We start from the raw sequence: 14,318 nt of genomic DNA, 5'->3' as shown, positions 1-14,318 counted from the left end.
CAGAGTCTCTTAAGTGTCTGGAATTCCAATCCGCTCCCGAATTGTCCAGACCCGGAATGTGTTCCGCTGTCACCGAGACGTTGTTGTATAGGCAGAACTGCCAGAAATCTTTTGCAAGCATCGCTAACATTTTGGACTTCGTACCTCCCAGGTGATTTATGTAACGGACCGCCGACACGTTGTCCATCTTGAGGAGAACGCAGCAATTCGCCCGCCCTGGGGTAAGGCTGCGGATCGCGAACGCCCCTGCCAGGAGCTCTAAGCAGTTGATGTGCAACGACTTCTCCATGTCTGACCATCTGCCTCCTGTGGAAACGTCTCCACAACGAGCACCCCAGCCGTGTAAGCTGGCATCGGACTCGATTACAACGTCCGGGATGGAGCCGAAAATGGCCCTCCCGTTCCACGCCTCCATGTGTGCCAACCACCACACCAGTTCGTCTCTGGACTCCGCATCCAGGCGTATCCGAGATTCGTAGGAGTGACCTGACCGAAGGTGTGCCCCTTTGAGCCGCTGGAGGGCTCGGTAATGTAGTGGACCTGGGAAGATCGCTTGAATAGAGGCCGCGAGAAGGCCAATTATCCTCGCCAGTTGCCTGACGGACAAGTCTGGGACGCGAAGAGCCCTGCGAATTTCCTTCTGGATGGCTTTCACCTTGGGGCCCGGTAGAAACAGAAACTGTCGGACGGAGTCCACTTTGAAGCCCAGGAATTCTATGGACTGGGCGGGATCCAGGACCGACTTGTCCCAGTTGATCAGAAAACCTAACCTCTGTAACAGGTTGGTAGTCCACTCTAGGTGAAGAAGGAGATCCTCCTTTGATTGGGACAAAATCAGAATGTCGTCCAGGTAGATAATGAGACGAACCCCGCGGGTTCGAAGGAACGCCACTACCGGCTTCAGGAGCTTGGTGAAACACCAAGGAGCCGAGGAGAGACCGAAAGGCAGGCAGGTGAAGCGCCAGCGACGCCCATGCCATGTGAAGTGGAGATAGTCTCTGAACTCCGGAGCAATAGGGACCGTGAAGTAAGCGTCCTTCAGGTCCAGTTTGGCCAGCCAGTCCGACTGGCGTAGAAGGTCTCTGAGGCAGTGTATACCTTCCATCTGGAAGTGTTGGTAACGCAGGAAGGCGTTGAGGGGACGAAGATTTATCACAGGGCGGACTCCGCCCCCTTTCTTGGGCACCAGGAACAGATTGCTCGTAAAGCCCTTGGCGGTGAACGGCAGTTCCTCTATAGCGCCCTTGGACAACATTTCTGTGACCTCTGCGGAGATCATCTCGTCCTGATCTGGTGGAAGAGATAGTTCCCTGGGGGAATAAAACTGGACAGGCATGGAAACAAATTCTAGGCGATACCCCCTTACGCACTGCAGAACCCAAGCGTCCGAGGTGATATTTTCCCACTCTCGGTAAAATAGGGCCAACCTCCCCGCTACTTGAATGGCAGGGGAAGAAAGGGTACTTACCATAAGGACGTCTGCCGGGGTTACCACCGCGGGAGTACCTGGAGCCCCAGGCCCGACCTCTGGCCGGGAAGAAGGGAGGGGTTCTTTGGTCCTGAAATCCCCGGGAGGGAAAAAAGGAACCTCTGGTTGCGCGGAATGCGCCACGGAAACCACGGCCGGGTGGACGGTTCCTGCTACGCCCGGCCCCTCCGAAAACCTTAGGCGCGAACACGCGCTTCATATTCGCCTGTGCCTTGTCAATGGCAGTGAAGGTCTTGACAAAAGACCCCATGTCTTTAACAAAAGAGGTGCCAAACAGCAAACCCTCATCGGTCGGATCAGGCTCCGCCACGGTCATAGTGGCCAGTTTAGGGTCTATCTTCAGGAGGATCGCTTTACGCCTCTCAGTGGACATTGCCGTATTGGCGTTTCCCAGTAGGCATATCGCCCGTTGGACCCAACCTATGGCCACATCCACATCAACAACCGAGTCTCCCGCCCTAGCAGAGTCGAGGAGCTCATAGAGCTTTGATAGGGGTCCCAGCGTATCCAGGATCTTGTCCTGGCAACCCTTTAGGGAGTGGTCAAGGCCCTTCTTAGATTTCCACCCCGACTTATTCAAAAACTGGGCAATCTGCGGATCAATGTCAGGGGTCTTGCATGCAGAGCCCGGGAGGGAGGGTCGTGGGCATTCGGCGCGCAGCTTATTGCGGCCTTCTCTAGAAAGGGGCGTGCGGATGCGTTTAGCCACATATTGGGCAATATGATCCGGGGGGACCCATTCAGCGGACCGGGGGTGGCGCAAATCATCAGGGTCGAACAGGGGGTTACCCTGTGGGTCAAGGATCGCCTTGGAGTCCCCAGAGGGGCCTAACAACTGGCCCCGGTCCATGGCGGAGGACCCCGAGGGGGTGACGCCCGTAGGGGGCAAATCCTCGCCAGAGTCATTATCATCAAAGGAGTCGTACTCCATAAGGTCGGATTCATCCTCCACACTCCGGTCGGTATCCGACCCATCATCAAGGGCTCTAGCCCGTTTCCATAATCTAGCCTTTTTAGCCCGGCCAGGGGCTCTTTTGCGCGTGGGGTGCGCGCTATCTGTGACCGCCTCCAGCGTGTCAGTCATGGCAGGAAGCACCTGCATAGAGGAGTGGGAGCCGACATTCTTAGACTTAGTCCTTGCCTTACAGGCACCAGGCACAGTCTGGGCAGGGGAAGGGGAACCCACACCTAGGGGGGTAGTAGGGACCAAATTAGGTAAAACCACAGAATGCAGGGACTGTGAGAATGAGGAGGAAACAGCCCCCATGGCTGAGGCAATAGCCTTCTGAATTGAAGAAGCCATAGTGGCCTCCAGCATGGCCTGAAACTCTTGAGAGGCCATATTACCCTCAGGATTATCGGAGTGAAAGTCCCCAGGGGGGCCTACAGGGCCATCCTCCCTATCCTGCATTTTGCAAAACCACAGTTTAAGTTTAAGAAAAACTGACAAATTATACTAAGGAGAAAAAAGGGTTGAGTAACCCACAGAAATAACAGGGAGAAACAAAGAAGGACCAGACCGTCAGAGTGCCAGGGGACCCAGAGGACAAAACGAGGCGACCGACCGCACGGCAGCACTGCAAACAGGACGGAGCCTGCCCAAAATGGCCGCCGCACGTGAGGGAGGCGCTCGCGACCGGGTGCCCGGCGGGGGAAGGGGCGCGTGCACCTGAGCCGCGCGGGCAGCCGGTGAGAAGGGAGAGGAGAGCACTCAGCCGCGGCCGAGGGCAGGAGACGGCCGCTGCAACGAGGCAGAGCCGGGTCCCGCGCGGGAAAGCGGGAGAATAGGGGAGGGAAGGGAAGGAGGAAAAAACCTCCGGCTAGAAGGGTAGAACCCCCAAGGAGTCCGAGGCACTGACGGTACAGGTCAAGACAGAATAGAGTGCACAATAAGGCAAACAGAATAAATAAATACAAGATGAATACAATTACATGTAAAACACCAAATTGAATAATCAGAGTCAAGAGCAAACAAGTAACACTTATCTGTCTGAGGAAGCAGCAAAGAAAGAGGGGGATTGTGGGAGACACAGGACTTATATAGCTACTTCCTCTACCATGTGATCGGCTACCCGTTATGCCTATACAGTTTTTTCTTTCATTTTGACAATATTTATATTCCTCTATCTTTGCTGCTGAGGAAATAAAGAAAGAGTTATGCATAATATGAGCCTCCGTGTCTTTAATAAAATTGGCAGCACACTCCAGCTTCTGGGTGGCCAATTAACAACGCCGGCCGGCTTCCCACGGCTCTGGGGAGGTTGGTGAACGGCTGTTTGTTCGGTAGATGAAATCTACCGAACTGCTGAGCAGAAAGGGGGAAATAAATCCTTCTGCACAGTAAAATTAACCCTTTAGCTGCCGGTCCATAGTCCAGAGGCAGCAGGCGGGCAACCAGGCTCCTCCAATACAATGTGGCGAGATTGGTTTCGTCACACCTCCGTTTAACCCCTTAAGGACACATGACGTGTGTGACATGTCATGATTCCCTTTTATTCCAGAAGTTTGGTCCTTAAGGGGTTAAGCAGTAATGTGATTTGAAAAAGCATTGTATGAATAGATCATTACAATTTTACTTAAGTGTAAACATTTAAAATACATCTTTTATTAAACACAAACATAACCATTTAAAACTTAAAAAGTAGTATTTAAACATAATTCTCTAGTATAATCATATCTTAAATAAACAGTACAACAATATAAAATCTACAGAATTATATTAAACATTTTATTAAACATCTTTAAAATTGTGTGTACTTGTATATACTCATGTATACACACATTTCAAAACAGTCCAGTATCTATAATTTATCATAAAAGATTTATAAAAATATATAAAATATATATATAAAGGCCTACATATTGATGTACACAAGGACATATTAATAAATAAATTACATTGTTACTAAAACATGTGATAAAATATTTTATAAAAAAAATCTGTATCATTAAATTTAGTTTTGAATTTCTTAATACCTTTAAGAGTTCTTGTCGTCTAAAAAAGTTTTTGGGATATCTTTTTTGGGGTGATTAAAAGAGAAGATCCGTTTAAAATGTAGTGCTCCTCTAAAAGTAATAAAGTGTTTTTCGGGAATAATTTTTGAGAGTTCATTATCTTTTTTCAGAACATGCCAGTGTTTGTTTACTGTTGACTTAGTTTTCTTACAATCTTGATTAAAATAAAAAACTAAAGGGAGTGTCCTTTCCTTATTTCTGTTGGTATCAGTTATGGGTTTGTGTTCCCCTAGTAATTTTTTTGGATTTAAGTTTATTACTTCATTATATGCTTTCTCTAAAAGTTGTTGCGGATATTTTTTCTGAGTAAATTTATCCATTACTACCTGGCCTGTTCTTCAAATTTCTCTTTATCCGTACAATTTCTCCTAATCCTTTGTAGCTGTCCTTTAGGGATATTATTCAGACAAGGTGTATAATGGTCACTATTATAGAGGACATAATTGTTGGCATCTACTTTTTTAAAAATACATTTTGTTTTATTTATATTGTTTTCTACATACATTTTCAACTCTAAAAAAATTTATGTTAGACTTACTAAAATCACTAGTTAGAGTAATACCCCGTTTGTATTCAATCTTTCTAAAATAATTTAAGATTCTCCTCTGATCCTTTCCATATACAAATCAAGTCCTCAATGTATCTGTAGTATGTGTAGTAACTGTTACATTGTATATACAAAGGGGAACTTTGGAGTAAGCTGCTATGAAATAACCTGTGCAATACATGTAAGAAGTGGATCGATTTTCTCTGCTGTTTTTATCCCAGGAGGGATTGATGTTTGGAGCTGTCATGGTTAGAGCAGGCTTTAATACTCTACTTTTGTGAGTGTGCACTTTATCTATAACATTTTGCTTTCTCTTTATAGATTTACACTATCATTGCTTTTCTCTCCCTCCTTTTTATGTTACATGGAGAGGATCAACATATGCATTTATAAGTGAGTGCTTTGTGTATTTTACCACAGTTGTACACATATGTGCACAATACATGTGTTAAGGAAATTTATGCACTTTATATATATCACATTTTGCACAAAAAATCACTTGATGCACTTTAAGTAACTTTATCTTAAAGGCACAGCGCACCTATATATACAAAATACCCCCAAAACATAGTCATAATTTACAAGAAACCCACAATTCATATATCCCAGAATAGCTCTGATCTGAGCACCCAATATATCCAAAAAGCGCTCAGATCTGTTCAGTAGAACGGAATCGCCATTCGGGTAAAGTTCTGACCGACTGGTCACAAGGCAATATCCCAGAACAGTTACAGAGAAATGATGGTGACGGCAAGTCGGCTTTCAGGGGTACCTGTGCGAACATAGACTAACGCTCCCTCTGGCTTTTAGGGAGCGAATGCTCCCCAGGTCGGTAGTTCATATCTCCCGAATGTTGTTCGTCTAGTTGGTCGGGAAGTAGAACGGGCAGCAGTACGAACTCCGCCCGGGTTAGTGGACTTGCGTGGCTGAAAATAGTTCTAGGTGTTCGATGACCATGTACCGCTGCCTGTGTTCAGAAGACAAAATGGCCACCATGCCTTGGCCCACGTGCGTTTGGTTATACGAATGGCGGCCACTCGCAATGTGTCAAGGTGTTAGTTTGTGGTTAATAGCCAGGGGAGGTCGGTGTTCGATGAGGTATAAAAACGGGGACCACACACACCCTCCATTCGCGAGATGAACAAGGGGGTACGGACAAGGGAATGAAGTCTGCTACAATCCCCAAGAAGCAACTAAGGCTCAGCTGAGACTTTTTCAGACCTGTTAGAGCCACATTTTTATGAAGTAGCAGAGCAAAGTACCCACATAGGGCCCCCATTGTCTAGTCTTGGTAATTATGTGATTATATCACTATATCCCCACCACTCAAAACCACTTTAAGTAGGTCCCAGGAGGAAATTGACTGCAGTTGAATTGCAAAAAAGGATAGCCTGGATAGGAGAGGCAGCAGTTCACTATTTTCTGCACCTATTGTCCATATCTATCTGCAGTATAATCACCTATTTTAGTGGAAATAGTTGGTGCTTCATATCTTACCTATATAGCTCACGCAGTGATTTTATTATTGATACCTTCACCTCCCTTCCTATTACCATTATTCAGAAAAGTGTTAGTGTAAAGGCTAGTTTCCACTGCCACCAATGCAAATGCACCTGCATATTCACTAATCACAAGGTGAAGGGTTGAGGTGAATATATCATGCCAAGTCCGAATTTGGCAATTACTTTGATAGCTACCCAGAAGGGTGAATTGCAAAGTGTAAATTGTGCTGCAAGGAACTGAGTAGGGGGCGTGTGAAAGATTGTGCCATCATTAGTGCCGTGATAACTCTGTATCATAAGTCTGTATTACTCAGGGAACAAGCATAAATTACTAGGACAGGCAACTTGTGCACTGGTGCTGTATCTGATTCTGTGCGACCAACAGAGGGATTAAAATACCACTAATAAACCACTAATATTTCCACGGAAACCTCCTCAATACCTCCACAACCCTTAGACAGCATCTACTGAGAGGGTTCCACTCAAGCCCACACTCTGTTTTCTAAGTCCACAGATAGAATCACGTTACTTCATGCAACCAGCTTTCATCCCATTGCCCTGAGAGAGTCTCTGCCTTATTCACAGTTCTTATGTGTATTCAGAAATAATTCTAGTCTTCATAACGCACATACTCAAATTGCCTCTTTGTGGGACAAATTTGTTCATAGAGGCTACAAGGAGAATACACTTCTGAAGGCATTGCAGAAATGTCAGGGTGATGGAGTGGGTGACAGCGCTAAGGAACTAACACCATGGATGGTATTTCCAACTAAGTATACGACAGCATCACCAGAGTTTACGAAAATTAAAAATAACGATTGGAGAGTTCTCGTCAATGATACATCGCTACCGGCAGAGTTTAGGAATCCACCTATGATGTGCTTCAAAAGAAATAAGAACTTAAGAGATCTGTTAGTACATACCTACCCTGTCCATTGTTATCAAGCTAAGGTGCCAATCACAGAACTCGGATGCTACCACTGTTTGAGGTGTGTCACCTGTGGACATATGGTACCAGGGAAAGTTTTTGGTCATCCACACTCGGGGAATTAATACACGATCAAACATTACATAAAGTTACTGTGCCCATGTGGGCTAGCCTAGATAGGTTAAACTGACCTACCTCTGCATGAGAGGATCAGAAACCAAAGACCCAGTATCCGGCATATAGGGACAGGAAGGATCTCCCTTCACCCGACCTGGCTGTTACAGAGATCCCCTCTGTCGAATATATACAGTTACTTTTTGTTACATTTTGTTACTTTGTTTTACACAAACCCATCCTGCAAGCCGTTCGTATATACGAATGATGGACCACCTGGCCCTTGGCGTGTGCCGCTAGTTAACCTTGTTGACCTCAAAACCACTGGGAGTTGCGGTTTGTGGTTAACCGCAACCTAATTGGCCGTCATCAGGGTGGTCACCGTTTGCGCACAATTGCCCGAACGGAATTCTGAACCTCGCACGAAAGAACTGTCGAACGATGACCACCTAGACCCTGGCGTGTAATTAAGCTGTGGTTTCTGCGGTTAACCGCAGTCTAAGTTCTTATTCCAAGGTGGTCGCTGTTCGTATGCCGTCATTGAGTGCTCAGCGGGACCTGGGGGTAAAATCTTTGGAACTATAATCGGCAGATGATTTACACGAATTCCGCTGAAATGCTGGTTGTCCCATCCGTTCGCACAAAAATCATACAAACAAACTATAATGATGTGACTTTTATACACCATTCGTGAGATCTGAGCGCAATTCGTATATCTGGTGCACTCAGATCTGAGCTATCCAACGAATGGTCGGATGGGCTATTTTTAAATTAAAGTATAAAAGTTATATATTTTGATGTATTATCATGTATGCAACAAAACGTGGTATTTTCAAGTGCTTGGAGATAATTAGGTTAGTGTAACCATTGAAACCAATTATCTCCAAGCTAGGAGGGATCATTTTCAAAAGATACATTGTATTCTCATTGGTTGGGATATTGCATTGTCCAGTGTACCATCAGGTACATCAGGTATAAATTGCCATGTATGAGTGCCATTAAAACCAGTTAGTTTTCACCCTCAACTCGCAGCCTCGACTCGTGTTGTAGGGAAAGGTGTTATTCTAGCTGTACTATAGCTAGTAAAATTATTCTACACTTTCAGGAAATATCACTGTATGCTGATCGGAGCGGTGCTCTCCCTCTTCAAACTCGGGAACCAGGATATCCAAACGTCCAACTTTCAGCTAGCTTGGAGGCAACCGTAACACAGGCTATCCAAGAACTATAGTGTTATATGCACTCTAGGCATGCATTCGGCATAGATAGTTAAAGTGTATTATTTACGATATAACTATAGTGTTATATGCACTTTAGGCATGCACTCATTAACAGATAGTTAAAGTGTATTACTTAGGTGCCCTTGAAGGGACAGATTAGGGATTTTCCTGCTCAGACCTATTAGTGAAACACCTCCCAGCCGGCAACAACCTATGTAGAACTTTATGCAGACAAGTTGACAACTAAAGTCTATAGTTACTTTGCCATTAGGAGAATCACGATCTTCAAACCATTTTCTTACCATCAGGGCAGTACTATTGTTAATATCACTGGATTCAGACAGTTAGTTTTGGCTCATGTATAGAGTCTAGGTGCCCTTGAAGGCACAGCTCAGGCATCTGCTCAGTGTGCGCTAAACTAATTGCTGTTCGATCTCTTGCTATCAGTGAAGTTATTTGCAAGCTGCAAGAGACACACAATGTATAGTCTCTGCCAGCAACAGGTACGATCAATAAACCAATCTCTTACTTTCAGGGCAGTTATTTGTAAGCTGCAAGAGACACACAATTTATAGTCTCTGCCAGCAACAGTACTATTCCATCATTGTGTAATTGGAGAAGACTAACATTTGAAGGGTCCCTTCCAGCAGTAACAAAGTAGGCTGCATGAGACGACCATTCATGGGTCTCTGTCAGTCATTGTCTACTACTCTCAGCAGTGGTAGCAGCATAACCCCAAGACAGCAGAGTGGAGCAGCTGCAGTTTGGGCAGTTTAGGGGGAGAAAGTGAATCAGCAATTAGCCAAAAGTAGAGTAATAATGTCTCTGAAATGGTCACAGCTTAATTGTGTGAATGTGTTCCCAATTGTTTTTTCCGTAAATAGAGTAGTTGGGTACCCCTGAGGGGAAGCAACTGGGTGTGTGTCAAGGGGCGACCAAGACAGGGGATAACCCTCACATGCATGTGTTAGTAGAAAAATAAACAATTCATATATCCCAGCTGTCAACTAGACCTTCAATATATATACTTTTTCTCCCTCTCGCTGTTGTCCGTCCCCTGGTGACAGTATTGCTATAGATACTGTGCAAACTGCCACTATGTATCCGTGTATATGTTTAAACTAGCTGCTGAATACGTGGAGCCTTTCTATCGCTACTCTCTGTTACAATTGTTTCCTAAGTGTGCACTATTCTTGCCATAAGCAAGCACTCTTTATATGCAGGGATTGTGTTTAGCGATCACAGAAGTGGCTCATAATTATATTTTCTATTTTGGCAATTCCAGCTGGGATTGCTCATAAGAGACAAACTATACAGGTTGGGGGGATTTCTAGCTTTATCTAGCTTTATATCCTCCAGGAGATACCTCTAGGTTATCTATCCCCATCTAGACACCTATCCTCCCATTTTTTAAGTTTACTTTTGTTTTCTTTTTCTAACTCCCTATTGGAGTTTTTTACTACAGCAACTATTAAAGGTTATGTTTTATAACTTCATTGTATATATGTATAGTTATGCACCAGGGGGCGCCCTTTTTCACTTGACCAGTTCAGGTTTATTTTTCAATTGTTTTTATCGGCCAAACCAAATGGTACCAAATTCCAGATTTCATAAACAAATAACACCACCATAGGTTCCCCATAAGACATCATCTACATTTAACAGTAAAAAACAGTTAATTCGTAATATGTGTCTATGGTTTTAAAAGACTAAAAGAAAAAACACGATTTGAAAACACCAAAGAAAATATTAAAAAATAAGTAATACCTAATTGGTTTGTATTTTATTTATATTTTATGTTGTTTGCTACTTGGTTATTTAATATTTATTTTGAATTATATTTTTCATTATATTTCTAATAAAATGTCTTATTTCTTTTTATTATATATTTAATTACTTTTTATATATGTATTTCTTATTAGATTCTTTATATTGTTTGCAAATAGTCACTTTTCTTTGAGTAGTTTAAAGACATAGATACATATTAAACATAACGTGTTTTTTACTGTTAAACATTATTTTGTATATGCATGATATCTGGTTTTATCCAGTTCATTTGGATAATTATTTTTATTTTAAATTATATTGTGAATCATTTTCACATATTTGATTTCTTAGATTTAATATGTTAAATGAAAATTGTATTATATATTATTTAATATATAGTATTTACATTCTCTAATAAAATAAAATGTATTTTGTTAAAATGCCGTTTATTACATTTTAAGCAAAAAACAAACAAACAAACACACCTTAATGTCCAGAGCCACTTTGGACACTAAAAAAATTAAACCTATTAAATGTCCTAAACATTAAAAACAACTTTACCATAAGTTTATTTTCTTATGCTTTATATCATCACTTATAGTACAATTACAACTTCTGCAAACTTAAGTTAAAATAAAGACTAGCATTCAAATCATTCATTGTATTTTTCCTGAAATAGATACAACAAAGTACATTATAATTTTCTAGAACATTTCTTTTCTTTGGCTATTGTTAAATTAAACTCACAACTTTCTCTATGTAATTAATCACTGGGCAACAGGACCTCTAGTGAATCTGTTTAATGATAGGCAAAGGTTTGTAATCATATGAGACATGAAAGGGAGGAAACATACACAAACTGCAAGTACAGTATATGATTTCTGAGCTGTGTTTGGCTGAATCAATTGAGAGTTTAGCATCCGTTATAGCAGAGAATGACAAATCACAGTAATTCCAAAGAGGTTTACTGTGAACTTCAAATGAATGAAAAATAAAACAGATAGGTTAACGATTTAATGGCTTGTTCAAAAAAAATATTGTTGGTTACGACTATTTAACAAATAATAAAATATTACAATCATGATTATATGATGTTGGTTAAGAAATTAAATACTTTTAATAAAATCAATGACGATGTTTGCACTGATATGCCACTAATTTAATGTGTTCTTGTTATTGCTTTGATGGATGTCTACAGAGTTGAAACACATGTTAAAACCACATTGAGCGTATTGCTAATAATGTGCCAATTATGATTGAATAAAGGCAGATGAAGATATTAACTAGGCAAAATTGAGGCAGGGTATTCAGCTCACCAAATACTGCTGGAGTTCTGTTCTATTTTTATTTTTTATTTATTTTTTATATTTAGCATTTTTCACAAAACTGAAAATAAAATACAAAACAAAATTGACAACAACAATGTGTGACATATATGATTTAGAAAACAACACAAGCATAATGTTGTGAATAGAAATATTAGTTAGCTCACGATGATGACACAGCTAATATTTTATTTATAAGATATTTTACCAGGAAAGATACAGTGAAATTTATCTTGTTTTCAAGTATTGTCATGTTAGTGCTAATCTACACAAGTATTGGTCCATATTAGAGATGAACATTAAGTTTTTTGAAACCCAGACCCGAACACGGACATATCACTGTATGTTCGGGTTGGAGTTCGGCGATTTAATGACGCATTTTGAAAGGCCGCAGGGTAGCCAATCAAGAATCGTTTAACTCGTGTGCCCTTAGAAGCCATCACAGCCATGCCTTCTAATGGCATGGCTGTGATCGGCCAGTGCAGCAAGTGACCCAGCCTCTAGAGAAGCTGGTCACTTAGTATTAGTAAATTATGCCCCTAATCGCTATACCGCGAGTTGGGACGTGTCTATTAAACAGTGAGCCCCCACCAGTGATGCGCGAGTGGGGCACCCCCTCACCCCCACCCCTGAGTGGCAGGTAGGGGCCCTAAATACCAATAAGGTATTCCTTCTCCCCATTTTTATTTATGGCCCCGACCGCTCAGGGGTGGAGGCTGGGGGGAAGACAATAGGTCCCCCCCTTAGGGCCCCCAACCGCCGCACAGGGAACAGGGAGCTGGGGGGAGGACAGTAGATACAATGTATCTTTTGAAAAAGCACCCTCCTAGCTTGGAGATAATTGGTTTCAATGGTTACACTAACCTAATTATCTCCAAGCGCTTGAAAATACCACGTTTTGTTGCATACATGATAATACATCAAAATATATAACTTTTATACTTTATTATAAAAATAGCCCATCTGACCTTATTGTTATTTAGGGCCCCCACCCACTGCTTAGGGATGGGGGCTGAGCTCTAGGAATATCCAGCTGGGTTCCCCAAATGTCACCGATGTCCCAGAGCCGATACTCTGCTAGACTCCCAAAATCATTGCTGCTTCAAAGGCCTACCGCAGTAAGCCTGGGTCATTGTAGTCCTCACCCGCCGGCATACTGTCTACAGTCATCCAATGGTCGCGCCGGTTGGCGTACCACTTTGGTGCCCGGTAAGCCTCGTCCAACCACAGCTCTTTCCAGGTCAGGTCCCACAGTTCCGTTACCCACTCATCCAGCAGTTGCTCTCCTAGGAAAGGTAGCAGCAGTGCCATGTGTACCAAAAAACAACCGTTTTTTGGTACATATTTGGGGTTGGAGTGACCTCCTCACAGAGGCTTGCCTGCACTTATTCCTTTCACTGCACCTCACCTACCTTTTATTTTATTCTGCAGGGCCATGTGTATCTGGAACCGTTGTTCTTCACTGGGAAGGCTCTCTCTCTGCTGCCACTGCACATCCTCTAAGACCTCATACCACAGCTCCGTCCGAGTGGCATCTCTCCAGACCAGTATGCCCTCCTCTGATACAGGCCCATCCTGTTGGGCTAAGTGTTGCTGCAACCTCCAGAGAATCTCTTCCTCACATGGGGGCGCTGCACGGGTGCTAGCTTGCTCCATTCTCCCGAGTTCCTCTGTAGACAGGGACGCTGCACGAGTGCTAGCGTTGCCCTCCATTCTAAATCCATAAACGGTGTCTCCAGGGTGCTTCTCCACTCACTAGGAAGCATTCCCACTGCTGCCACCAGATGTGGTGGACCGTCTGGCACTCCGACTGGGTGCCTCCGCCAATCGATGCTTCCTAGTACCTCCGAGTACTTCCAAGCACTCCACCAGACACAATCAGCACAATAGTACCCACTTCCAACATTACAGCTTGGCTGAGGTCTAACCGTCTTCCACCCACCCTGAACCAGCTTCCAGTGCGCAGACCTCTCCTTCTCCAGAGAGTATAGCAGGATAGCTCTTACAAGACCTTGTGATATAGCTGGTATAGGGTATTGTTCCCTACAATCTCGAGATGAGGCTCTGTGTTGAGGGTGAAGAAGAACTGGTTTATACAAGTCCCCATGCAAGGGGAACTACATTCTGGACCTGAGAGTAGACTACAGTAAAACATACATGCAATTACATTGGCTCTCAGGTCCAGGACACTCCCATACAAAATGAGACAATCCCTCCCCTGTGCCTGGGAGATAATTGGATCAGGAACTGTACTAATGTAATTATCTCCAGGCACAAAAACACACATTTAAGCAGTACCCCAAGAATACCCTTAATACCCATGGAAACCCCACGAAAGTTACATCCCCTGATAGCCCCAATCTGGGTGACCAATATATCCAAAAATCACCGAGATCAGGATTTCCATGGAA

General features: G+C 43.4%; 1 protein-coding gene across 1 annotated transcript in view; it reads right to left on the bottom strand.

Moving 5' to 3' along the window:
• The window catches only part of LOC134585735 (vomeronasal type-2 receptor 26-like), a 78,281-nt gene extending 64,661 nt beyond the window's left edge, over nucleotides 1–13,620 (bottom strand). The window contains exons 1-2 of the mRNA XM_063441199.1: nucleotides 13,320–13,620; nucleotides 13,022–13,193 (exon numbers count right to left, since the gene is read on the bottom strand). Of these exons, the coding sequence (XP_063297269.1) occupies nucleotides 13,022–13,193; nucleotides 13,320–13,620 (473 nt within the window). The remainder of the gene's footprint in view (nucleotides 1–13,021; nucleotides 13,194–13,319) is intronic.
• Between the last annotated feature and the right edge of the window lie 698 nt (nucleotides 13,621–14,318).

This window comes from Pelobates fuscus, chromosome 1 (genome assembly GCF_036172605.1).
Source record: "Pelobates fuscus isolate aPelFus1 chromosome 1, aPelFus1.pri, whole genome shotgun sequence".
NCBI lineage: Eukaryota > Metazoa > Chordata > Amphibia > Anura > Pelobatidae > Pelobates > Pelobates fuscus.
The sequence above is the reverse complement of the archived record's forward strand: the minus strand, read 5'-3'. Positions and strand labels throughout refer to the sequence as shown.